Below are 27,003 nucleotides of genomic sequence, written 5' to 3'. Positions count from 1 at the left end.
CAGGCCACGCCCCCCGGCTGGGCCCCCCTCAGGAACGGCCCCACAAAAACCCGCCCTGACCCTACAAAAACCTGCCTTGACCTTACAAAAACCTACCCTGACCCTACAAAAACCTGCCCTGACCCTACAGAAACCTGCCCCGGGCGCACAGAAACCCGGCCCGGGCGTAGAGAAAGCAGCATGGTGTTCTACTTCACCTCGGGCGGTGAGCGGGGCCGGGTTGGGCGGTTTTTGGGTGGTTTGCGGGGCGGGTCGGGTGGGAAGGGCCGTGGGGTCCGTGCGGTCACACCCAGAGGGGATCCTGAGGCGGTGCCGAGAGTTCCAGGGAGTGGAACCCGGTCCGGGATCCAGGGGAGGCCGCAGCGGCCACGGGAATTCCGGCCCGGGCCCCTCCCCAGCCTCCCGGCCGGGAATCCCTTCCCAATCTCCCACCCCAATCTCCCCTTTCCCAGTGGGAAGCCATTCCCTGTGTCCTGCCATTCCAGGCCCTGATCCCAAATCCCTCTCCAGCTCTCCTGGAGCCCCTGCAGGCTCTGGAAGGAGCTCCCAGCTCTCCCTGGATCCTTCCCTGCTCCAGCCTGGCCATTCCCAGCTCTCCCAGCCTGGATCCAGAGCCTGACATTGGATCCATGCCCAGCCCAACTCCTCTCTGGGAAGGAGTTCCGGGAACAAGGGGGGGTTCCCTGGGAATCTCGGCACTCAGGGAAGGGTCTCCCTTCCCCTTTCCCTGCCTTTGCCATCCCCACATTCCATAAAAACCTCTCTGAATGGATCCTGAGTGTCCTTTAGCCTGGAACGGTTTGGGTGGGGAGGGATTTTCAGGATGATCCCATTCCATGGGCAGGGACAGCTCCCGCTATCCCAGGGGATCCAACCCGGCCTGGGACACTCCAGGGATCCAGGGGCAGCCACAGCTTCCCTGGGAATTCCAGCCCAGCCGGGAATCCCTTCCCAATCTCCCACCCCAATCTCCCCTTTCCCAGTGGGAAGCCATTCCCTGTGTCCTGCCATTCCAGGCCCTGATCCCAAATCCCTCTCCAGCTCTCCTGGAGCCCCTGCAGGCTCTGGAAGGAGCTCCAAGGTCTTTTCCCAGCCCGGATCCAGCCCTTGGAGCACCCAGAAATCCAAGGATTGTTCTGTCACCCCTTTGGTTTCCCTCCCCTCCCTCTCCCACCCCCAGAGATCCTCTCACTGTGGGGTTGTTTTCCCCCCTTTCCCACTGATCCCACAGGCTGGAATTCCACACCCTTCGCTCTCCTCGGGTTTAGGGATGGGATTCCTTAAGGGAAAGGATTCCATGGGCGTCTGGCTGCTTGATTTTCCCTGGGAAAGGCATTGATTTTCCCTGGGCAGCCTTGGGAATGCCCCTTCCAGGGATTTGCTCTTGGGTTTTTTTTTGTGAAGCTGCTTTTCCAGGAGGGGGAGCTCAGGGAATTCCCTGGATTTGGGAGAAAAGAGGCTGAGCCGGTGCCTGCCTGGGATAACTGGGATGCAGTGGGAGAGCAGGAAAGCTGTGGATAACTCCCCTAATTATGGGAATAACCTCCTTTAATTGAACATTTCAGTTATTCCAGGGGTTTCTCACCTCATACTTCAGCCCTTTCTTACTGATCCAGGGTGGATTTCTCCCAGATTTTCCCCTCCAGGGGCGTCTCATCCTTGAATATCTTTAAATTCCCGGTGTTTACAAAGCCATTCATAAATTAAACAGCTTTTTGGGGGGGTTTTTGCTGCCGATTTGGGGACTTTTAATAAAAATACTCCAAGAAAGGGCTGGGACAGGAGAAATTTTGGGAAATCTGCTGGATTTGGGAAGCAGGGCCGGGCAGAGGAGTTAATTCCAAGGCTGGGATGTGCTGGGATAATTAAAACTGCTGAGGGGTTGTTTTTTTTTCCCCCCCCCAGAGCTGCAGAATCCATGGAAAAGCCGCTTCCCAAACTCCAGGGGAAGAACTTGGGGCAAAAAAAAAAAGGGAAAACAGGAAAAACCCCTTCCTTTGCCCCCTGCAGGAGGGAGGAGGGAGGGGTGGAATGGTTTTCCTTGCCAAGGGGGTTCTTATTGCAGTTTATCCCGATTTCTGTGGTCCTTTCTGAATTGTTTTCCCTCTTTTTTTCCCTCCTCAGCTGATCCATCTGTTTACACCATTTACATGGGCAAGGACAAGTACGAGAGTGAGTACCTGGAGCTCCCTTGGCTGGGGGGTCCTGGGGGGGGATTTGGGGACCTTTTTTGGGGTGTTGATTCAATGGATTGTTGGCCAAAACGTGGCCCTGCTTGGCGGGATCCTTCCCTTGGGATAAATCCCTGTGGGAAATCCTCTGGGCAGCAAAAATATGAGTCAAAATTAAATGTATTGGGGAAAAAAAAAACCCACCTTTTCCAGAGAAAAATCCATTTTTTTTTTGTGGTTTGGTGATTTTTTTTTTTTTTTCCTAAACCTTTCCCTGCTCCATCCTTGTTTTTTCCCCCTGTCCAGTGAGTCTTTCCATAAGTTTTCCATCTTCTGGTGATTCCAGCCCGGGGAAGGAGCTGGGATTTTGGGGGGGGGCAGGGTTTGAGCTGCTGGAATTCCCTGATGGATGTTTTTCCTTCCCACAGACGAGGATCTCATCAAGTACGGATGGCCAGAGGACATCTGGTGGGTGCTGGGAATCCCTGGAAACCCCCCCCAACCAGGGCTGGAATGCCCTTTCCATGTGGGAATTATCCCTCATGGATCCCAAACCCCCCCAGTCCCTCCCTGTCTTGGATTGAGGATCCCAAACCCCTCCCAGCCTTGGATTGAGGATCCCAAACCCCTCCCAGCCTTGGATTGAGGATCCCAAACCCCTCCCAGCCTTGGATTGAGGATCCCAAACCCCTCCCAGCCTTGGATTGAGGATCCCAAACCCTCCCAGTCAATCCCAGCCTTGGATTGAGGATCCCAAACCCCTCCCAGCCTTGGACTGAGGATCCCAAACCCTCCCGTCTTGGATTGAGGATCCCAACCCTCCCAGCCTCTGGATTGAGGATCCCAAACCCCTCCCAGCCTTGGATTGAGGATCCCAAACCCCTCCCAGCCTTGGATTGAGGATCCCAAACCCCTCCCAGCCTTGGACTGAGGATCCCAAACCCTTCCCTGTCTTGGATTGAGGATCCCAAACCCCTCCCAGCCTTGGATTGAGGATCCCAAGCCCCTCCCAGCCTTGGATTGAGGATCCCAAACCCCTCCCCTGTCTTGGATTGAGGATCCCAAACCCCCAGTCCATCCTGTCTTGGATTGAGGATCCCAAACCCCTCCCAGCCTTGGATTGAGGATCCCAAACCCCTCCCAGCCTTGGATTGAGGATCCCAAACCCCTCCCAGCCTTGGATTGAGGATCCCAAACCCCTCCCAGTCTTGGATTGAGGATCCCAAACCCCTCCCAGCCTTGGATTGAGGATCCCAAACCCCTCCCAGCCTTGGATTGAGGATCCCAAACCCCTCCCAGCCTTGGATTGAGGATCCCAAACCCCTCCCAGTCCATCCCTGCCTTGGATTGAGGATCCCAAACCCCTCCCAGCCTTGGATTGAGGATCCCAAACCCCTCCCAGCCTTGGATTGAGGATCCCAAGCCCCTCCCAGCCTTGGATTGAGGATCCCAAACCCCTCCCAGTCCATCCCTGTCTTGGATTGAGGATCCCAAACCGTTCCCAGCCTTGGACTGAGGATCCCAAACCCCTCCCAGCCTTGGATTGAGGATCCCAAACCCCTCCCTGTCTTGGATTGAGGATCCCAAACCCCTCCCTGTCTTGGATTGAGGATCCCAAACCCCTCCCAGCCTTGGATTGAGGATCTCAAACCCCTCCCTGTCTTGGATTGAGGATCCCAAACCCCTCCCAGTCCATCCCTGTCTTGGATTGAGGATCCCAAACCCTCCCAGCCTTGGACTGAGGATCCCAAACCCCTCCCAGCCTTGGATTGAGGATCCCAAACCCCTCCCAGTCCATCCCTGCCTTGGATTGAGGATCCCCAAACCGTTCCAGCAGATTGAGGATCCCAAACCCCTCCCAGTCCATCCCTGTCCTGGTCTCTCCGTCCCCTCGGGCTCTCCCAACCTTCCTCCATCCATGCTGGGAAGGAAACCCCCTGGGTCCCTCAGAGATGCCAGGAATGAAAACGCTTTTCCCACCCTCACACCATCCCAAATCCCAGCCTGGTTTGGCTGGGAAAGCTCATCCCATTCCCTGGGAATTCACCTCCCACCATCCCAGGCTGCTCCAGGGGCAGCCACAGCTGCCCTCAGGTCAGCCCATGCCGGGAATCCCTGCCCAATCTCACCCCAATCTCCTTTCCCAGTGGGAAATACATTCCCTGTGTCACTGCCATTCAGGCCCTGAATCCCAGATCCCTCTCCGGCTCTCTGGAGCCCCTGCAGGCTCTGGAAGGCGCATCCCAGCTCTCCCTGGGATCCTTCACAGGCTCCTGGGGATGTTTGCTCATCCCTTCTCCTCTCCTTTTCCCTCTCCTTTTCCCCCTCTTTCTCTCCCTTTCCTCCTCTTTCCCTCTCCTTTTTCCACCCTTTCTCCCTTTTCCCTCTCCTTTTCCTCTCCCTTTTTCCCCTTTCTCCTTTCCCTCTCCTTTCCCCCTCACCTTTTCCCCCTTTCCTCTTCCTCTCTCCCTTTCCCTCCCTTTCCCCTCTCTTTTCCTCTCTCCTTTTCTCCCTCCTTTTCCCTCCTCCTTTTCCCTCTCCTTTTCCCTCTCCTTTTCCTCCTCTTCCTCACCCTTTCCCTTCCTCCTTCCTCTCCCTGTTCCCCCTCTTCTCCCTCTCCTTTTCCCTCTCTTCTCCTCTACCCTTTTCCCCCTTTCCTCCTCCCTTTCCCCCTCTTTCCCTCCCTTTTCCCTCTCTTCTCTCTCCTTTCCCTCCCTTTCCTCTCCCTTTTCCCCCTCTTTCCCTCCCCTTTCCCCTCTTCTTCCTCTCCCTTCTCCCCCTTCTCCCTCTCCCTTTTCCCCCTCTTTCCCTCTTCCCCTTTCCCTCCCCCTCTTTCCCCCCTTCCCCCTTTCTCCCCTTTCCCCCTCTTCCCCTCTTTCCCTCCCTTTTCCCCCTCGTTCCCCTTTTCCCCCTCTTTCCCCTCCCCTTTCCCCCTTTCCCTCTCCCTTTCCCCCTCTTCCCCTCCTTTCCCCCTCTTTCCCTCCCATTTCCCCCTTTCCCCTCCCTTTTCCCCTCTTTCCTCTCCCTTTCCCCCTCTTTCCCTCTCCCTTTTCCCCCCTTTCCCTCCCCTTTCCCCCTCTCCCCCTTTCCCCCTTTCCCCCTTCCCCCTTTTCCCTCTCCCTTTCCCCCTCTTCCCTCCTTTCCCCCTTTTCCCTCTCCTTTCCCCCATTCCCCTCCCTTTCCCCCTCTTTCCCCTCTCTCCCCCCTTTCCCCCTTTCCCCCTCTTTCATCCCCTTTCCCCCTTCTCCATCCCCTTTTCCCCCTTTCCCATCCCTTTTCCCCCTTTCCCATCCCTTTCCCCTTTCCCATCCCCTTTCCCATCCCTTTCCCATCCCTTTTCCCATCCTCTTTCCCATCCTTTTCCCATCCTTTTCCCATCCCCTTTCCCATCCCCTTTTCCCATCCCCTTTCCCATCCCCTTTTCCCCCCCTTTCCCATCCCTTTTCCCCCTTTCCCATCCCTTTTCCCTTTCCATCCCCTTTTCCCCCTTTCCCATCCCTTTTCCCATCCCTTTCCCATCCCTTTCCCATCCCCTTTCCCATCCCCCTTTCTCCCTTTTCCCCCTTCCCATCCCCTTTTCCCCCCTTTCCCATCCCCTTTCCCCCTTTCCCATCCCCTTTCCCCCCTTTCCCATCCCCTTTCCTCCCTTTCCCATCCCCTTTCCCCCTTTCCCATCCTCTTTTCCCCCCCTTTCCCATCCCCTTTTCCCCCCCTTTCCCCCCCTTTCCCATCCCCTTTTCTCCCCTTTCCCATCCCATTTTCCCCCCCTCTCCCTCCCCTTTCCCACACTGACACAATCCATGTGTTTTTGGTATCCCAAGGCCACATCAACCACTTTTGCCACGTCCTCTCCCAAAGAAACCCTGGGAATTGTCCTCCCGTGGGTGTCTGGCCCCTCCCAGCCCCAATTCCCTGGGAGATGATCCCGTGGGATGGGGCTGGGAGGCTCAGGAGGTGGCACTGGGACCTGCTGTTGACTCCTGGGGGTTTTCCTGTGCTGGAGCAGGGAGGAAAAAAATTCCCAGTGGGTTAAAAACGGGTCTTGAGAAAAGCTGGGAAGAGGCTGGGATCAGCTCCTTGGAATTTTCCGGGCTGAGTCTTGGTCGAAGCCGAGGATTTTGGGGAGGGAAAAGGAGCATTTTGGCACTGGGACAGGGAAAGGGGAAGGGAGGGGAAAAGGGGGTTGTGTTTTTCCCGTGTCCCAGCGACAGGAACGTTCCCTGATGGTCCCTGCTCCGCGTCCCTTCTGATCCCACAGGTTCCACGTGGATAAACTCTCCTCTGCCCACGTGTACCTGCGGCTGCACAAGGTGAGCCTGGCCTGGAAGCCGGGAGAACTCGCCCTCCTCTGGGAATTCCGCTGCTCCAGGGCGCTCCAAACCCCGTCCAGGCTGGGCTTCCCTGGGAATTCCGGCCCGGGGAGGGATGATCCCGCTATCCCGAGCTGTCCTTGCTCTCCCCCAGGGCCAGACAGTGGATGACATTCCCAAGGAGGTGCTGATAGACTGTGCCCACCTGGTGAAGGCCAACAGCATCCAAGGTAATCCTGATTCCCGGGAAATGGCTGGCCAGGGGCTCTGTTCCCACCCTTGGATCCCGGGCCCGGTTGCTGGGACGTTTCCCTGTCGATCCCGGGGTTTTTAGGGAAGCAGATGGCGCTCGGAATTCCTCCTAAACAGGGATTTGGAATCCCTGGCGTTCCAATGGGCCTCGGAGCCTCCTTCCGTGGGATCAGTCCCTGGGAAAGCCCCGTTCCCATGGGAGAGCTGCAGCTCCACTGGTGTGGGGTGACAGCCCGGGATTCCTCCCTCACTGGTGTGGGGTGACAGCCCGGGATTCCTCCCTCCCCTCCCTCCCTGGTGTGGGGTGACAGCCCGGGATTCCTCCCTCACTGGTGTGGGGTGACAGCCCGGGATTCCTCCCTCCCCTCCCTCACTGGTGTGGGGTGACAGCCCGGGATTCCTCCCTCACTGGTGTGGGGTGACAGCCCGGGATTCCTCCCTCCCCTCCCTCACTGGTGTGGGGTGACAGCCCGGGATTCCTCCCTCCCCTCCCTCACTGGTGTGGGGTGACAGCCCGGGATTCCTCCCTCCCCTCCCTCACTGGTGTGGGGTGACAGCCCAGGATTCCTCCCTCACTGGTGTGGGGTGACAGCCCGGGATTCCTCCCTCCCCTCCTCCCTGCCCTGCTGGCCCTGTCTGGGACAGGGACTGGGACAGGGACAGGGGTGTTTGGGACTGGGACAGGGACAGGGGTGACTGGGACAGGGACAGGACTGTTTGGGACAGGGACAGGGCTGTCTGGGACAGGGACTGGGACAGGGACAGGGCTGTCTGGGACAGGGACAGGACTGTTTGGGACAGGGACAGGGCTGTCTGGGACAGGGACTGGGACAGGGACAGGGCTGTCTGGGACAGGGACAGGGCTGTCTGGGACAGGGACAGGGACAGGGACAGGGCTGTCTGGGACAGGGACAGGGCTGTCTGGGACAGGGACAGGGGTGTTTGGGACAGGGACAGGACTGTCTGGGACAGGGACAGGGATGTCTGGGACAGGGACAGGGGTGTTTGGGACAAGGCTGTTTGGGACAGGGACTGGGAGAGGGGTGTCTGGGACAGGGACTGGGACAGGGGTGTTTGGGACTGGACCAGGGCTGTTTGGGACAGGACAGGGAGAGGGGTGTTTAGGACAGGGACACAAGGACAGGCCTGTCTGGGACAGGGTCTGGGACAGGACTGTTTGGGACAGGGGCACAGGGCCAGGGCTGTTTGGGACAGGGATAGGGGTGTTTGGGACAGGGACAGGGAGAGGGGTGTCTGGGACAGGGACAGGGGTGTTTGGGACAGGGACACAGGGCCAGGGTTGTCAGGGACTGGGACAGGGCCAGGGATGTCTGGGACAGGGACAGGTCTAGGGCTGTCAGGGACAGGAGTGTCTGGGACAGGAGTGTCTGGGACAGGGCCAGGGCTGTCTGGGACAGGGCCAGGGCTGTCTGGGACAGGGACAGGGCTGTCTGGGACAGGGCCAGGGACAGGGCTGTCTGGGACAGGGACAGGGGTGTCTGGGACAGGGACTCAAGGACAGGGCTGTCTGGGACAGGGATGGGGCTGTCTGGGACAAGGACAGGGACTGGGACAGGGACAGGGGTGTCTGGGACAGGGACTGGGCTGTCTGTGACAGGGCCAAGGCCAGGGCTGTCTGGGACAGGGATGGGGCTGTCTGGGACAAGGACAGGGGTGTCAGGAACAGGGCTCTCTGGGACAGGGGTTTTTGGGACAGGGACACAGGGACACAGGGCTGTTCCCCCTGCCCAGGGTGCAAGATGGACAACGTGACCGTGGTTTACACGCCCTGGACCAACCTGAAGTGTTTGGGACAGGGACACAGGGACAGGGCTGTCAGGGACACAGGGACAGGGGTGTTTGGGACAGGGACACAGGGACAGGGCTCTCAGGGACACAGGGACAGGGGTGTTTGGGACAGGGACACAGGGACAGGGCTCTCTGGGACAGGGCCAGGGGTGTTTGGGACAGGGACACAGGGACAGGGCTGTCAGGGACACAGGGACAGGACTCTCTGGGACAGGGACACAGGGACAGGGGTGTTTGGGACAGGGACACAGGGACACAGGGCTGTTTCCCCTGCCCAGGGTGCAAGATGAACAACGTGACCGTGGTTTACACGCCCTGGACCAACCTGAAGTGTTTGGGACAGGGACACAGGGACAGGGCTCTCTGGGACAGGGCCAGGGGTGTTTGGGACAGGGACACAGGGACAGGGCTCTCTGGGACAGGGACACAGGGACAGGGGTGTTTGGGACAGGGACACAGGGCCAGGGCTGTTTCCCCTGCCCAGGGTGCAAGATGAACAACGTGACCGTGGTTTACACGCCCTGGACCAACCTGAAGAAGACGGCGGACATGGACGTGGGGCAGATCGGCTTCCACCGGCAGAAGGACGTGAGTGTGGGAGCTCTGGATCACTGGGATAGCGGGGAGAGAGTGTCCTTATCCAGCCCTGGGAGTGCCCCAGGCCGGGTTGATGCCCTGGATCACTGGGATAACAGGGAATGTGTCCTTATCCAGCCCTGGGATGGTGGGAGGTGTCCTTGGTCCAGGTGGAATTAAATGAGCTTTGAGGTCCCTTCCCACCCAAACCACGCCAGGATTCCAGGATAAAGGACACTCAGAACCCCCTTGTTCCCAGAGAGGAGTTGGGCTGGGGATGGATCCAATGTCAGGCTCTGGATCCAGGCTGGGAGAGCTGGGAATGGCCAGGCTGGAGCAGGGAAGGATCCAGGGAGAGCTGGGAGCCCCTTCCAGAGCCTGCAGGGGCTCCAGGAGGAGCTGGAGAGGGATTTGGGATCAGGGCCTGGAATGGCAGGACACAGGGAATGGCTTCCCACTGGGAAAGGGGAGATTGGGGTGGGAGATTGGGAAGGGATTCCCGGCTGGGCTGGAATTCCCAGGGAAGCTGTGGCTGCCCCTGGATCCCTGGGGTGTCCCATGGCAGGGGTTTCCCTCGGGATTTTCCCCAGGATCCAGCCCCGTGTCAGGGCTGTGGGAGCCCCCCATCCCGGTGTATCCATCCCCCATTCCCAGGTGAAGATGCTGACAGTGGAGAAGAAGGTGAACGAGATCCTGAACCGGCTGGAGAAGACGAAGGTGGAGCGGTTCCCAGACCTGGCAGCCGAGAAGGAGGCCCGGGACAGGGAGGAGAGGAACGAGAAGAAGGCCCAGATCCAGGAGATGAAGAGGAGGGAGAAGGAGGAGATGAAGAAGAAGAAGGAGCTGGAGGAGCTGAGGTGAGGGATCCATCCCGTTCCCGAGGGGTCAGCAGGCCCGGGGCTCCCTGCCCTGCATGGCCCAGCAATTCCCTTTGTCCCAGCAATTCCCATTGTCCCGAGCATTCCCAGGAACAATCAATCAGAGCCCAGCGATTCCCGAGCATTCCCAGGAACAATCGGGGCCGTTCCGGCCGCTGCTCAAAGTTGGGGAGTTCAAAACCCTCTTGGGGTTGAGGAAATTGGGGAATTATTGGCTTGGTCCAATTCCAGCTCCCCGGGAGCTTCGGGAATGGCTGAGGCTTCCCCGGAGCTCAGCGCCTTCCTCTGCATTAATGGCCCTGCTAATTAATATTCCTTCTAATTAATGCTCCTCTAATTAATATCCCTCTGCATTAATATTTCTTCTAATTAGTGTCCCTCTCCAGTAATGTCCCTCTCCAGTAATGTCCCTTCTAATTAATACCCCTCTCCATTAATATTTCTGCTAATTAATATCCCTCTCCATTAATATTTCTGTTAATTAATATCCCTCTAATTAATACCCCTCTCCATTAATACCCCTCTCCACTGCTAATTAATACCCCTCTAATTAATATCCTCTCCATTGATATCCCTCTCCATTAATATCCCTGCTAATTAATACCCCTCTCCATTAATATTCCTCTCCATTCATATCTCTCTCTATTGATATCCCTGCTAATTAATACCCCTCTGATTAATATCCCTCTCCATTACTACCCCTCTCCACTGATATCCCTGCTAATTAATATCCCTCTCCATTAATACCCCTCTCCATTAGTATCCCTGCTAATTAATACTCTCTAATTAATATTCCTCTCCATTAATATCCCTGCTAATTAATACCCCTCTAATTAATATGCCTCTCCCATTACATACTCCCTCCCCATTCATACTCTCCCTGCTAATTAATATCCCCTCCTAATTAATATCCCTCTCCATTAGTACCCCTCTCACTGATATCCTCTCATTAATATCTCTAATAACCCCTCATTAATCCCTCCCCATTCATATCTCTCTCTATTGATATCCCTGCTAATTAATACCCCTCTCCATTAGTATCCCTGCTAATTAATACCCCTCTCCACTGATATCCCTGCTAATTAATACCCCTCTAATTAATATCCCTCTCCATTAATAACTCTACTAATTAATACCCCTCTCCATTAGTATCCCTGCTAATTAATACCCTCTCCATTAATACCCCTCTCCATTAATACCCCTCTAATTAATACCCCTCTCCATTAATATCCCTGCTAATTAATACCCCTCTAATTAATATCCCTTTCCATTGATACCCCTCTCCATTGATACCCCTCTCCATTGATACCCCTCTCCATTGATACCCCTCTCCATTAATACCCCTCTCCATTAATACTCCTCTCCATTAATACTCTCTCCATTAATACTCTTCTAATTAATACTCCTCTAATTAACACCCCTCTCTATTAAACATCCCTTCCTCTTCCCCCCCCGGCACTCATTAGCAGTTAATTAACGCCCTTAATCCCCCCCTGCTGGCAGCAGGGAACGAGGGAGGAGGGTTTGGAACGTGGCCCTGACCTCCACAAGGACCTCATTCCCGGGGATTTCCCGCTCCAAAAACTCCCCTTGGAAGCTCTTCCCGAGCTCCCGGGGATCAAAAGCGGGATTTGCAGGAAAATGGGGAATTTCCCGAGCGATCCAACGGGATTAGGGGGGCTGGGGGGGGGGCTGGTTTAACCCTGCAGCTCCCGAAATCTGGGATTTCCCCCCCGCCAGGATGGTGGATCCCGAAGGAAAAAAACCTTGGAAAAAGCCATCAGACTGTCACTGACCTTCCTAGCCCTGGGGTTAATTAGTGAGGAGGGGGAGATGAGCAACTCATTATCCCTCCTGGCTGAGCTCCAGGAGGAAAAACAATGCCCATTTCCTGGGATTCGGGAATTCTTCACCCCAAAGGGGGCGCCCCCCCCCGTTCTGGTGGCTCTCCAAGGGATGGGATTTGGGGATAACGGTTTGGGATTTTCCCTGGCAGGAGCTACTCCTCCCTGATGAAGGCTGAGAACATGTCCTCCAACCAGGTGAGTGATCCCACTGCTGATCCCACACAATGCCTGGGGATGGGATGGAATTCCAGCCTGCCATCCCACAGGGAATGCCACTGGCTCTGGGAGCACCCTGGGGACCAGGGGGGCTGAGGAAACAGGGATACAGAGATCCCAGGGTGAGGATGAACGGGATGCTCCGTCCCTGGAAGTGCTGGATGGGGCTTGGAGCAACCTGGGATGGAGGGAGGTGTCCCTGAACATGGAATGGGATGGGATTTAATGCCCCTTCCAACCCATCCCATTCCATGATTCTATTATGAAGGACACTCAGGATCCACTCAGAGGGGTTTTTATGGAATGTGGGGATGGAAAAGGCAGGAAAGGGGAAGGGAGACCCTTCCCTGAGTGCCGAGATTCCCAGGGAACCCCCCCTTGTTCCCGGAACTCCTTCCCAGAGAGGAGTTGGGCTGGGCATGGATCCAATGTCAGGCTCTGGATCCAGGCTGGGAGAGCTGGGAATGGCCAGGCTGGAGCAGGGAAGGATCCAGGGAGAGCTGGGAGCCCCTTCCAGAGCCTGCAGGGGCTCCAGGAGAGCTGGAGAGGGATTTGGGATCAGGGCCTGGAATGGCAGGACACAGGGAATGGCTTCCCACTGGGAAAGGGGAGATTGGGGTGGGAGATTGGGAAGGGATTCCCGGCTGGGCTGGAATTCCCAGGGAAGCTGTGGCTGCCCCTGGATCCCTGCAGTGTCCCAGGCCGGGTTGGATCCCCTGGGATAGCGGGAGCTGTCCCTGCCCATGGAATGGGATGAGCTTTGCTGTCCCCCCAGCCCAAACCGTTCCCCTCGGCTTTGCTCTCATTCCCTGGGGTGAAATCCAAGAAACTGGAACAAACAGGAATTCTGCAATAATCCAGCCCCCATTTCCCACTTTCAGCATTCCTGGTGATCCCCATTTTTCCCGGTTTTTTTTCTTTCCCCCCCAAGGACGGCAACGACTCCGATGACTTCATGTGAGCGGGGCCGCCCCGATGCTGAAATGCCAAAAATCCACCCCAAACCCACGGACTGGGAGCCCATTCCCGGCCTGCTCCGGGCCAGGCCACCCTCTGGAAGGAGCAGCCGGATCCCTGGGATGGCTTCCAGCCCCGTGCTTCTCCCAAGGACAATGGTATTTATTTTTGGGGATGGGATTTGAGGCCCAGCAAACAAAGCTGGGCCGTGGCCTCAGAACCATCCCCCTCCCTGGTGCTGCTGCCTCTGGAATTCTGCTCCTTCCCACTGGGAATCGCCTGGAATTCTGCTCCTTCCCACTGGGAACACCGAGAAGGAAATCGGGATGAGCTCGGGGGTGGCTCCCAGTTAAACCTGGAGCAGCGAGCGGTGAAATCCAGCTCCGATTCCCGCCCCCAACCCCCTGGAATTCCACGAGATTCCCGCCTGGAAAGCTCCTCTGCATGGAAGGGTTGGGTTTTCCATGGGATTCACCGGGTGGATCCTCCCACCTGGGCATTCCCTGGGGTTTTGGGGTGGTTGGGGGGGGTGGAATCCATGGATAATCCTGGTGTAAATATCCCCATTAAACTCGTGCCATGCAGGCAACTTCCTGGAATTCTGGAGGGAGGGGGTTGGAAAACAGGGAAAAGAGGCCCTCAAGGAGCTCAAACCGTCACGGGCACGCCGGAAATCGTGGAATATTCTGGGAGAAAAGGGCAAATCCCGGTGATGACGCACCTGGAATGAGCTGCTCCCAGCAATTCCCGGCATTCCCCACGGGAAAAGGGGCCTAAGGAAGGGGCCAGGCTGCCCTGAGCCCTCCCAGTTCCATACTGGGAAGAGCAGGAGGAGGATGTGGGATGTTTTCCTCTTTAGGGATGTGGGAAGGGGGGGAATCCAAGGGAAAAGCGAGGCCTGGAGCAGCCAGAGGCGCTCCCTCTTTTCCCAGGCGCTCCTGGAAAAGCAGGGAGAAGGTGGGAATGTGGGAAGGGAGGGGTGAGGAGCTGGGGGGCCCCTCCCTGTCCTGCCCACAAAGGGCCCTTTCACGGATGGGGCTGGAGCGGATCCGGAGGCAGCTCCAGGGTTTTCCTTGGCACCGGAATCCGGCGGATCCAGAGGCTCTGGCACCGCCCCGGCCTGGCAGCTCCAGGGTTTTCCTTGGCACTGGAATCCCATGGATCCAGAGGCTCCGGCACCGCCCTGGCCTGGCAGCTCCAGGGTTTTCCTTGGCACCGGAATCCGGCGGATCCAGAGGCTCCGGCACCGCCCTGGCCTGGCAGCTCCAGGGTTTTCCTTGGCTCTGGAATCCCATGGATCCAGAGGCTCTGGCACCGCCCCGGCCTGGCAGCTCCAGGGTTTTCCTTGGCTCCGGAATCCGGCGGCTCCGCTGGCCTCGGGAGCCCTCGGGATGGGGAGGCACGGCCTGGGATCCCAGGGAGCTGTGAACTTGGGAATGGGGGGTCCTTGGGAATGGGGGTCCATGGGAATGGAGAGTCCTTGGGAATGGGGGTCCATGGGAATGGGGAGTCCTTGGGAATGGGGGTCCTTGGAATGGGGTGTCCATGGAAATGGGGTGTCCATGGGAATGGGGTGTCCATGGGGTGTCCATGGAATGGGGGTCCTTGGGAATGGGGGATCCTTGGGAATGGGGTGTCCTTGGGAATGGGGTGTCCATGGGAATGGGGTGTCCATGGGAATGGGGTGCCCTTGGGAATGGGGGGTCCTTGGGAATGGGGTGTCCATGGAATGGGGGGTCCTTGGGAATGGGGAGTCCTTGGGAATGGGGGGTCCATGGGAATGGGGTGTCCATGGGAATGGGGGGTCCATGGGAATGGGGTGTCCTTGGGAATGGGGTGTCCATGGAATGGGGTGTCCTTGGGAATGGTGGATCGGTGTCCGTGTTCCCAACACCCCATGGATCCCTGGGCACATATTCCCAAACCCCCCAGGGGTCCCTGTCCATGGGAACATATTCCCAACACCCCCTGGATCACTGTCCATGGAATGTGAATCCCTGGATCACCCTCTGGATCCCTGTCCATGGAATGTGAATCCCTGGATCACCCCCTGGATCCCTTTCCATGGAATGTGAATCCTTGGATCCCTGCCCATGGAATGTGAATCCCTGGATCACCCCCTGGATCCCTGCCCATGGAATGTGAATCCCTGGATCCCTGCCCATGGAATGTGAATCCCTGGATCCCTGTCCATGGAATGTGAATCCCTGGATCACCCCCTGTTTCCCTGCCCATGGAATGTGAATCCTTGGATCCCTGTCAGTGGAATGTGAATCCTTGGATCAACCCCTGGATCCCTGCCCATGGAATGTGAATCCTTGGATCCCTGTCCATGGAATGTGAATCCCTGGATCCCTGCCCATGGAATGTGAATCCCTGGATCCCTGCCCATGGAATGTGAATCCCTGGATCCCTGTCCATGGAATGTGAATCCCTGGATCACCCCCTGGATCCCTGCCCATGGAATGTGAATCCTTGGATCCCTGTCCATGGAATGTGAATCCCTGGATCACCCCCTGTTTCCCTGCCCATGGAATGTGAATCCTTGGATCCCTGCCCATGGAATGTGAATCCTTGGATCCCTGTCCATGGAATGTGAATCCTTGGATCCCTGCCCATGGAATGTGAATCCCTGGATCCCTGCCCACACCCACCCTGTCCCTCCCCAGCGCCTTTTCCAACAATGCCTCGGGAATGTTGGGAATGCCGAGCCCCTTTCCCGCCCCTCTCCCCCCATGGATTCCCCCCCGCCCCCGGCTCCCACTGCTCCCTAAGCACTTCCCATCCCGGGATCCCCCCAATCCCAGCGGGACAATCCCAACCATTCCCGGGGTTTGTGTGTGGGATATCCCATCCTGGGATCCCCCCAATCCCAGCGGGACAATCCAAACCATTCCCGGGGGTTGTTTCCCATCCCGGGATCCCCCCCAATCCCAACCATTCCCGGGGGGTGTTTCCCATCCCGGGATCCCCCCAATCCCAGCGGGACAATCCCAACCATTCCCGGGGGTTGTTTCCCATCCCGGGATCCCCCCCAATCCCAACCATTCCCGGGGTGTTTCCATCCCGGATCCCCCAATCCCAGCGGGACAATCCCAACCATTCCCGGGGTTTGTGGGGGGGGGTCTCCCATCCCATCCCCCACCTCTGTAAGGAATTCCCAGCCCCCCCTTTCCCGAGCCCCCTCCCTCCCCCGTCCCGCCCCATCCCAAGGCCGATCCCGGTTTTCCTCCCGCCCGGGGCCGCTGTTTTGGGATCAAAACAGGAAGCGGAGCTGCCAACACCAACAAACGCGCCCGGGCGGAACGGCCCGGCCCGGCCCGGGGCCTTTGGGGGTCTGAGACCCCCAATTCCCGCTGCCACAGCAGGGGACACCCCCCGGGACCCACCGTGCCCCTCCCAGTGTTCCCAGTATTCCCAGTGTTCCCAGTGTTCCCAGTTCAGGAGCCGCCCGTCCCAAAGGCCTTTATTGTGCCGCGAGTGCATCGGGGGCACAGCGCGGGGTTTGGGGGTCGCGGGGGGGGCACAAACCGGCTGGGCCCCATCCCGGGGGACCCCAAATCCCGGGGATCCCCCCCCAATGCCGGGGGCACGGGGACCAGCCCCGGGGCTGAACTGGGAGGGACTGGGAGGGACTGGGAACCCCATCCCCACCCCGGGCCTGCGGGGGGGGCGCTCGGGGGGCAGTGGGGACCCCCTGTCCTAAATATTGACCTGGAGGGGTCAGGGGGTGACAATGGAGACCCCCTGTCCTAAATATTGACCTGGGGGGTCAGGGGGTGACAATGGAGACCCCCTGTCCTAAATATTGACCTGGGGGGTCGGGGGGTGACAATGGGGACCCTCTATCCTAAATATTGACCTGGGGGGTAACAATGGGGACCCCCTGTCCTAAATATTGTCCGGGGGGGTCAGGGGGTGACAATGGGGACCCCCATCCTAAATATTGTCTTGGGGGGTCAGGGGGTGACAATGGGGACCCCCTGTCCTAAATATTGTCCGGGGGGGTCAGGGGGTGACAATGGGGACCCCCTGTCCTAAATATTGTCCGGGGGGATGACAGTGGGGACCCCCTGTCCTAAATATTGTCCTGGGGGGTGACAGTGGGGACCCCCTGTCCTAAATATTGTCCTGGGGGGTGACAGTGGGGACCCCCTGTCCTAAATATTGACCTGAGGGGTCAGGGGGTGACAGTGGGGACCGCCGTCCCAATTATTGACCTGGGGGGTCAGGGGGTGACAATGGGGACCCCCTGCCCCAATTATTGTCCTGGAGGGGTCAGGGGGTGACAATGGGGACCCCCTGTCCTAAATATTGACCTGGGGGGTAACAATGGGGACCCCCTGTCCTAAATATTGACCTGGAGGGTCAGGGGGTGACAGTGGGGACCCCCGTCCTAAATATTGACCCGGGGGGGTCAGGGGGTGACAGTGGGGACCCCCTGTCCTAAATATTGTCCTGGGGGGTCAGGGGGTGACAATGGGGACCCCTGTCCCAAATATTGACCTGGGGGGTCAGGGGGTGACAATGGGGACCCCCTGTCCTAAATATTGACCGGGGGGGTCAGGGGGTGACAATGGGACCTCTGCCTAAATATTGACCTGGGGGGTGACAGTGGGGACCCCCTGTCCTAAATATTGTCCGGGGGGGGTCAGGGGGTGACAATGGGGACCCCCTGCCCTAAATATTGACCTGGGGGGTGACAGTGGGGACCCCCTGTCCTAAATATTGTCCGGGGGGGGTCAGGGGGTGACAATGGGGACCCCCTGCCCTAAATATTGACCTGGGGGGTGACAGTGGGGACCCCCTGTCCCAATTATTGACCTGGGGGGTCAGGGGGTGACAATGGGGACCCCGTGCCCCAGTTATTATCCTGAGGGGGCTGGGGATGGAATTTGGGGACCCCCTGTCCCAGGGGATGGAATTGGGGTCCCCCAATTACCCCCAGTCACTGTCCCGGGGGGTCCCAGGGGATGGAATTGGGGATCCCTCCGTTATTCCCACTATCCCCAGTCACTGCCTGGGGGTCCGGGGGGTCCCAGGGGATGGAATTGGGGACCCCTCCGTTATCCCCCGTCACTGTCCCGGGGGGTCCCAGGGGATGGAATTGGGGACCCCTCTGTTATCCCCCATCACTGTCCCGGGGGTCCGGGGGGTCCCGGTGGCCCGGGGGGTCCCCTCATGCCGGGGTCTCCCTCGGGCCCCTCTGGCCCCGCCCGGCCCGCGTTCCCGGGGGTCCCGGGCAGCCCCTGCTCGCCCTGCGGGCCGGGGGGTCCCGCCCTTCCCGCTCCCCCCTCGGGCCCCGCGGGTCCGGGATCCCCCGTGGGTCCGCCCTGGCCCCGCCATCCCGAGGCTCCAAAGCCGCCCTTGGAGCCCTTGAATCCCGGGAATCCTTTCGTTCCCGGGGGTCCCCGTTCCCCCTGCGGGCCGGGGGGGCCCGGGGGTCCCGAGGGGCCGGGCGGGCCCGGCGATCCCGGGGTCCCGATGTCACCCTGCTGTCCCCCGATCCCCGCGGGGCCACCGGACCCAACGTCCCCCCCAGGCCGCGGGGGCCCGGGAGACCCGGAGCGCCTGCAGGGAGAGAGGGAGGAGGGAGGGAGAGAGGAGAGGAGGCGTGAGGGGGACGCTCCCACCGCGCTGGGAATTCCATCCCCTCATCCAGGGGCAGCTGCTCCCTCTCCTCTGGGACAGGGAGAGGAGGCACCGCTGGAAGGACCTCCCTGCTGTCCCTGTCCCTCCATCCTGGGACGCCCCCTCATCCATGGGATGCTCCAGGTGCCTTCCCGCACATCCCAGCCCTTCCCTGGCCTCAGCACTGCTGGTTTGGACCCTCCTCCACCTCCCTTGGGATCAGGATCCCCCCCCAAATCCAAGGAAGCGCCCCTGATCCCCCCTCTCTCACCTCAGAGCAGGGTGAGGTTCCCAAGCCCATCCCCGTGCCGTGGATCCACCGAATCCCACCCAACCCCTCCAAATCCCCCGGAATCCCGGGAAAGGCTCCCCGTTCCCCTCGCCTCGGAGCAGGGTGGTGTTCCCCAGCGCGTCCCCGTGCCGTGCTCCCATCCCAAGCCCTCCCAAAATCCCCCAGAATCCCGGGAAGAGCTCCCCGGATCCCCCCTTTTGGCTCACCCCGGAGCTAGGTGATGTTCCCCAGCTCGTCCCCCTGCCGCGCATCCACCACATCCCACAAAATCCCCCGGAATCCCGGGAAGAGCTCCCCAGATCCCCCCTTTTGGCTCACCCCGGAGCAGGGTGATGTTCCCCAGCTCGTCCCCCTGCCGCGCATCCACGGCCCGCATCTCCTCCAGCAGCAGGGACAGGTTTGTCACGCCGCGGTCCAGGCGGGCCCCCAGGACCCCGCAGCGCTCCCGCAGGAGCCGCGCCGAGCCCTGGAGCTCCCCGAGGCTGCCGTGGAGCCCCCGCAGCTCCCGCGCGTGGGTTTGGGAGCGCAGGGAGCAGGCGAGCCCCACGTCCGACAGGTAGCGGCTCATGCCCCGCAGGTGCCCGGCCGTGGCCTCGGTGTTGGCCCAGATGGTCCCGATCTCCGCCCCGCGGGATTCCAGGAGCGCCTCCAGCGCCGGGAACCGCTCGGCCGTGCGGGAATGGGCGAGCTCCTGGCGGTACCTGCGGGGCACAGCGTGGCGAGGGGGAAATGTGGGGTCGCAGGCATCCCAGTCCCTCGTGGCAGGCCCCGGAGCCCACGCGGGGTCACGGAGGGCCCGGGAAAACTTCCCCACCCCGCAGATCCTGGAGGCCCAGATTGGTAGGGACAGTGGGGGCGGTGCCCTAGAACACCCCACAGGGACAGTGGGGACACTGCCCTAGAACACCCCACAGGGACAGTGGGGACACTGCCCTAGAACACCCCACAGGGACAGGGACAGTGGGGACACTGCCCTAGAACACCCCACAGGGACAGTGGGGACAGTGGGGACACTGCCCTAGAACACCCCACAGGGACAGTGGGGACACTGCCCTAGAACACCCCACAGGGACAGGGACAGTGGGGGCACTGCCCTAGAACACCCCACAGCTCATATGGGGACACTGCCCTAGAACACCCCACAGGGACAGGGACAGTGGGGACACTGCCCTAGAACACCCCACAGCTCACAGGGACAGTGGGGACTCTGCCCTAGAACACCCCACACCCCACAGGGACAGTGGGGACACTGCCCTAGAACACCCCACAGGGACAGTGGGGACTCTGCCCTAGAACACCCCACAGCCCACAGGGACAGTGGGGACACTGCCCTAGAACACCCCACAGGGACAGTGGGGACTCTGCCCTAGAACACCCCACACCCCACAGGGACAGTGGGGACACTGCCCTAGAACACCCCACAGCTCACATGGGGACACTGCCCTAGAACACCCCACAGGGACAGTGGGGACAGTGGGGACACTGCCCTAGAACACCCCACAGCTCACATGGGGACACTGCCCTAGAACACCCCACAGGGACAGTGGGGACACTGCCCTAGAACACCCCACAGGGACAGTGGGGACACTGCCCTAGAACACCCCACAGCCCACAGGGACAGTGGGGACACTGCCCTAGAACACCCCACAGGGACAGTGGGGACACTGCCCTAGAACACCCCACAGCTCATATGGGGACACTGCCCTAGAACACCCCACAGGGACAGTGGGGACACTGCCCTAGAACACCCCACAGCTCACAGGGACACGGGGGTCCTATAAGTATTTATATAGATAAAATATACAAAATATGTATTTATATATTAAATATGTAGATAAAGTATATATTAAAATGTATATATAGATATATATTAAATATACACTAAATGTACGTTTTAATATATTTTTCATCTATTTTTAGATATATATATATGTAGGTATATGGATATATCTAATGTATTTCATCTACATATTATTTTATACTTATATGTAGAATATATTTTGATGCAAATATATTGTGTATCTGTAAAAATAGACTAAATAAATTTTTATATAATTATATAAATAAATTATATGTAAATAATATATAAATATATCACATATAAAGAAATAATATATAAATATATTATAATATATACTATATATTATATAATATATATTATTATGTCTATCATATATATACTATATATTATATAATATATATTATTATATCTATCATGTATATAATATATAATATATGATATCTAGTACATATTATATATATGATAGATATAATATATAATATCTAGTATATATTATATATATGTATATATATCTATATATAATATATATAGATATAATATATTTTATATATTATAAAATATATTATATATGTTATATATTATCATATATAATATATTATATATAATATATTATATATCATCTATAATACATAATTATATATTATATTTAATAATATAATTTATTATATATTATATACAGTATTATATATTATATAATATATTATATAATTTATATTATATATAATATAATATAATATCATGATATATAAATATATGATATATATAATATATATAAATAATAATATATAAAATATAAAAATAAATAATATATATAATATATATTATATATATTATATATATTATATATATTATATATATTATATATATTATATATATTATATATATATAAATAATATATATAAATAATATAAAAATAAATAATATATAAATAAATATATATCCCATAAATAATAACGCACATCTATAACACCTAAAAACGCATTAAAGGAGCGGCTCTGAGCCCTTTGAGCAGCCCATGGGGATGACCCCGAGTGCGGGCGGTGCCTCTTTGGGGACCGCCCCGCGATGTCCCCGCCCGGGCGGTACCTGCGGTCTGCGAGGCCGTCCTGCTGCTGCTCCAGGCGGGCGCTCAGGGTGTCCCCGCGGCGCCGCAGCTCCCGCAGCCTCCTCCGCAGCTCCCGCAGCCCGCGGGCCGAGCGGGCGGCCCGCAGCGCCTCCCGCCCCGCGCCGCCCCGCGCCCCGCGCAGCGCCCGCCGCGCCCGCCCCGCGCCCTCCCGCAGCTCCCGCAGCTCCTCCCGCAGCCCCCGCCGCTCCTCCCGCAGCCCCCTGCAGCGCCCGCGCCGCCTCCTCCGCAACCCCCGCAGCTCCCGCAGCCTCTCCCGGCCCCGCTCCGCGCCGCGCCTCAGCGCGCCCAGCGCCGCCGCCAGCCCCGCACGCCGCCCCCGCAGCCCCCGCAGCGCCTCCGACAGCCGAGACCCGCGTCCCGCAGCCCCCGAGCCGCGCCAGCAGCTGCCCCGCGTCCCGGCCCAGCCCCGCAGCCGCGCCTGCAGCGCTGCAGCCGCGCCCGCAGCCCCGCGCCGGCCGCGGAGCGCAGGGAGAGGCTGCGGGACGCGCCCTCCAGCTGCGCGTCCTGACCCCGCAGCGCCCGCTGCTGCTCCGACAGAGCGTCCCGCAGGTCCGACAGAGCATCCCGCACATCCGACAGAGAGCTCCGCACATCCGATCAGAGAGCCCCGCAGATCCGACCTGGCCCAGCTGGCCCAGCCCCCTCAGAGCGGTTCCTGCAGCTCCTCTCGCCTGAGCACGGGGCAGAGGGGCGATCAGCCCGTCCCATCCCATCCCATCCCATCCCATCCCATCCCATCCCATCTCATCCCATCCCATCCCATCCATCCTATCCCACCTATCCTATCCCATCCCATCCCTGTATCCCATCCCATCCCATCCCATCCCATCCCATCCCATCCCATCCCATCCCATCCCGTCCCATCCATCCCATCCCATCCCTGTCCATCCCTGTCCCATCCTATCCCATCCCATCCCGTCCCTGTCCATCCCATCCCATCCCATCCTATCCCATCCCATCCCATCCCATCCCATCCCTGTATCCCATCCCATCCCATCCCATCCCATCCCATCCCATCCCATCCCTCCGTATCCCATCCCTGTATCCCATCCTATCCCATCCCATCCCGTCCCGTCCATCCCATCCCATCCCATCCCATCCCTGTATCCATCCCATCCCATCCCATCCTATCTCATCCACATCCCATCCCATCCCATCCCTGTATCCCAGCCCAGTCCCAGCCCATCATAGCCCATCCCATCCCATCCCATCCCATCCCATCCCATCCCATCCCATCCCATCCCATCCCATCCCATCCCTGTATCCCATCCCATCCCATCCCATCCCATCCCATCCCATCCCGTCCCATCCCATCCCATCCCATCCCATCCCTGTATCCCATCCCTGTATCCCATCCCATCCCGGGATCCACCTGTTATCCCACCCCACCACATCCCGGGACCCCTCTGTTATCCCACCCCATCCAGAGATCCCCCTGTTATCCCACCCCATCCCATCCTCCAGACCTGGAGATCCCTCTGTTATCCACCCCATCCCGGATTCCCCTGTTATCCCACCCCATCCCGGGATCCACCTGTTATCCCACCCCATCCCATCCCGAGATCCCCCTGTTATCCCACCTCATCCCGGGATCCACCTGTTATCCCACCCCACCACATCCCAGGATCCACCTGTTATCCCACCCCATACCGAGATCCAACTGTTATCCCATCCCACCCCAGAGATCCACCTGTTATCCCACCCCATCCCAGAGATCCCCTGTTATCCCACCCCATCCCGGGATCCCTCTGTTATCCCACCCCATCCCGAGATCCCTCTGTTATCCCACCCCATCCCAGGATCCATCTGTTATCCCACCCCATCCCATCCCGGGACCCACCTCTTATCCCACCTCATCCCACCCCATCCCGAGATCCCTCTGTTATCCCACCCCACCCTCCAGGCCTGGACCCCCCCTGGCTCCACGGCCAGCCCTTCCTATCCCCCCAGGGAACAATTCCTTCCCTCCAGGGAACAATTCCTTCCCTCCGGGACAGTTTGGAGCCACCCGGACCCGCGGGAGGTGTCCCCGGATCCCCCCGGATCCTTAATCTCATCCTAATTCCATGATTCCATGACCCTGGAGAAGGGAACTCCCCAGTCCCACCCTCCTCCTGCTCCTGCAGCTTCTCCAACCCCCCCAGCCCCCTCCTCGGGGTCTCCCATTCATCCCTGCCCAAAATCCCGGGAGAGGAGCAGGGGGTCGGCCCTGGGGAGCGCCGGGAAAGGGCGATCCCTCATTCCCGGCTGGATGAGCACCTGGAAAAGGCCTCTCCGGGTGCGGGTCCGGGCCACTCACCCAAGCCCTGGAGATGCTCCTGGATACGGAGCAGCCTCTCCTCGTAGCAGGCCTGGGCCGAGCTGATCCGGCTGGAGATGGAATCCGCCTTCCTGAACGCTGCCGAGGGATCGGGGGCGGGGGGTTTGGGAGTCAGGAGAGCCGGGAATGCCCCCGGGAATGCCACGCCTTCCCTCCCGGCTGGCACAGAGGGGACTGGTGAGAGCCAGGCTGGGACGGGCACCCCCCGGGCGCCTCCAGGATTCCACCCCTGAGGAACGTGCTGTCCCTCTGCTCCAGCCTGGGAAGCGCCTGGGATGCGGTGGGATGCGATGGGATGCGATGGGATGGGATGGGATCCAACCTCGGGGCTCTGAGGTGGTTCCTGATGTTCCCGTGAGGACAAACCAACCCCCCTCCTTCCCCACCTTCCTGAGGTGCCTCCACACCCAGGGCGCTCCCGGTGGAATTCCAGCCGCTCCCGGGATGCCTCACCACCCCGCCCCACCTCCCCGATATTCCCACCGCAGCATTCCCAACCCTTTTCCCGGCTCACCCAGCGCTCCCAGCACGGCCACGGCCAGCGCCAGCAGCAGGGTCAGGGCGTAGAGGCCACGCAGGGCGCCCTGCAGGGACGGTGTCCCCCGGCAGCGCCTGCTCCGGGCCCTTCCTGAGGGAACAGGGATCGGGATCAGGCCCCGCCGGGCCCCAATTCCCTCCCCCTGGAATTCCTTACCCCTCGCTCCGGAGCCCAAGGGCGGCATCTCCTCGTCCTCGTCCTCGTCCTCGCCCTCCACGGGCTCGTGTCCTGCCAGGAGACACGGCGCGGCCTCAGCTCCCCCACCCCAGCCCTCCTCATCCCATTCCCGGGCATCCCGAGGATCCCTGGGAAGCGCCCCGGCCGCGTCCAGCCCCGGCATTCCCGGGAGAAAGCCGGGAAGGAGCGGCCGGTGCCGCCAGGAGTAAAACCTCGGGAGAGCCAGGACACGCGTCCTGTCCCCTCCCAACACCCAGCGGGACCTTCGGGAGCCAAATCCATCGGTTTGGGAAGGGGTTTGGACCAGAATTTTGGGGGGAAATTTGGCTGGATTTGGCCCCAGAGCGGGGAGTGGGCACAGGGAGGGCTCCTGGCTCCGGCTCCAAGGGGTTTCCCGAGAATAAAAACCACGGGAGCAAAGGGAAAAACACCTCCCCAGTGTGAGGGGGGGAAATCTGGGCACCAAATCCATAAATTCCGGTGGGATTCGGAGCACAAAATTGTGGAAACTTGGCTGGATTTGCCCCAAAATGAGTGATGGACACGGGGAGGGCTCCTGGCTCCAAATCCATGAGTCTGGGGAAGTTTGGCCCATAAATTTAGGGAAAATTGGGCTGGATTTGGCCCCAAAAGTGGTTGGATTTGGCTCCTGGCTCGGAGGGGCTTCCCAGGAATAAAAACCCCCCATGGGATCAAAGGAAACCCCGAGACCCCCCAGACCGGACCCCCAGTGTGGGGGGGTGGTTAAATTTGGGATCTTCCCGGTGTCCCCCCTTTTATTCCATCTGGACCCCCAAAATTGGGGGGAAAGGAAGAGGGGCTTTGGGGGCAGGGGGTGGAGAAATTCCCGTCCTTCCCATCCCAAATTTGGCTTTTCCTCCCTATGGAATCAACAAGCAGCGGGATCTGAACGAGCAGGGCGAGCCCTGGGACCTCCCCCCCAATCCCTCTTTTCCCTCCCCCTTCCCAATTCGGGGGTCCCAGGCGGTGTCTGGACCCCCAATCTCCCCCCTTCCCCCAAATTCGGGGGTCCCCAGCCATTCCCAGCCCCCACTCACGGGAAGCAGGAGCTGGGTGAGATTTTGGGATCCCCACCCCCACTCCGGCACATCCATCCCGTCCATCCCCCCCTCCCGCTGTTCCCAGACCCCCCCAATCCCGCCGGGAATGTTCCCCCCTCACCTCTCATCTCCCCCCGGGGGGGCCTCAGCGCCCCTTTTCCCGCACCCTCCTCTTCCCGCAGCTCCTCAGGGTCCGGATCCCTCTGGAGCCGCTTCCCGGCGTTTTCCCCGCGCCCCCAAAACTTCCCGGGGAGCGTCTCGGATCCCCCCCAGCGCCGGAGCATCCCCGGAGCCCATCCGGGAGCCGGGAACGGCGCCCCGGGAATGGCGCGGCCACCAAAAACCGGGAGCGCCCGCTGGAAAAAAGGGAAAAGGGCCGGGAAGGAAACCCTGAGCCCGCCCCAAAGGAATCACGAGAGGGGAGGGGGGAACGGCCCCGATCCACCGGGATTGGGAACACGGGGGCTTGGGAAAAGGGGTGGGAAAGGGGGAGCTGGGCCAAGGGGAGGGGGGGATTGGGAATGAGGGGTTGAGAACGGGGATTTGGGGCTGGGAGATGGGTCTGGGATCTGATCCCTGGATCTGGGGCAGGGAGAGGGGGAGATGGGTCTGGAGTCCTGGGAATGCTCCCTGGATCTGGGGCAGGGATGGAGGAGATGGGTTTGGGATCTGATCCCTGGATGTGGGGCAGGGAGAGGGGGAGATGGGTTTGGGATCTGATCCCTGGATGTGGGGCAGGGATGGAGGAGATGGGTCTGGGATCTGATCCCTGGATCTGGGGAAGGGATGGAGGAGATGGATCTGGAGTCCTGGGAATGCTCCCTGGATCTGGGGCAGGGATGGAGGGAGATGGGTTTGGGATCTGATCCCTGGATGTGGGCAGGGACATGGATCTTGGAGCAGGGATGGTGGGAATGGTCCCTGGATCTGGAGGAGGGATATGGGGAAAGGGGTGTGGGATCCTGGGAATGCTCCCTGGATCTGGGGCAGGGAGAGGGGGGAGATGGGTCTGGGATCTGATCCCTGGATTTGGGGCAGGGA

At 58.7% G+C, this 27,003-nt stretch overlaps 2 protein-coding genes across 2 annotated transcripts; one reads left to right on the top strand and one right to left on the bottom strand.

Moving 5' to 3' along the window:
* CCDC25 (coiled-coil domain containing 25) lies at window positions 1-13,605 on the top strand. The gene is made up of 9 exons (XM_050322164.1): window positions 1-205; window positions 2,125-2,172; window positions 2,600-2,639; window positions 6,430-6,481; window positions 6,636-6,711; window positions 9,027-9,130; window positions 9,773-9,975; window positions 11,993-12,038; window positions 12,991-13,605. The coding sequence occupies exons 1-9, from the start codon at window positions 181-183 to the stop codon at window positions 13,018-13,020; spliced, it is 624 nt and encodes a 207-aa protein (XP_050178121.1). The 5' UTR covers window positions 1-180; the 3' UTR covers window positions 13,021-13,605.
* Window positions 13,606-18,113: 4,508 nt separating this feature from the next.
* Window positions 18,114-26,199, bottom strand: SCARA3 (scavenger receptor class A member 3). Its single transcript, XM_050322163.1, is given in 10 exon segments — window positions 18,114-18,555; window positions 18,558-18,587; window positions 19,258-19,640; window positions 21,827-21,963; window positions 22,176-22,449; window positions 22,501-22,537; window positions 24,166-24,264; window positions 24,701-24,814; window positions 24,881-24,952; window positions 26,084-26,199. Coding segments are annotated over 10 exon segments (1,560 nt in total). The 5' UTR covers window positions 26,091-26,199; the 3' UTR covers window positions 18,114-18,148.
* Window positions 26,200-27,003: the final 804 nt, after the last annotated feature.

This window comes from Myiozetetes cayanensis, unplaced genomic scaffold (assembly GCF_022539395.1).
Source record: "Myiozetetes cayanensis isolate MyiCay16 unplaced genomic scaffold, myiCay2020 scf279, whole genome shotgun sequence".
Taxonomy (NCBI): Eukaryota; Metazoa; Chordata; class Aves; order Passeriformes; family Tyrannidae; genus Myiozetetes; species Myiozetetes cayanensis.
The sequence above is the reverse complement of the archived record's forward strand: the minus strand, read 5'-3'. Positions and strand labels throughout refer to the sequence as shown.

What these genes read in the sequence shown, in the direction of transcription:
- CCDC25 (XM_050322164.1), top strand. Translation starts at nt 181, where the DNA reads ATGGTGTTCTACTTCACCTCGGGCG. An exon ending in GGATGGCCAGAGGACATCTG is followed by an intron (nt 2,640 to 6,429) that starts GTGGGTGCTGGG and finishes CTGATCCCACAG; the next exon opens with GTTCCACGTGGATAAACTCT. An exon ending in AGAACATGTCCTCCAACCAG is followed by an intron (nt 12,039 to 12,990) that starts GTGAGTGATCCC and finishes TTCCCCCCCAAG; the next exon opens with GACGGCAACGACTCCGATGA.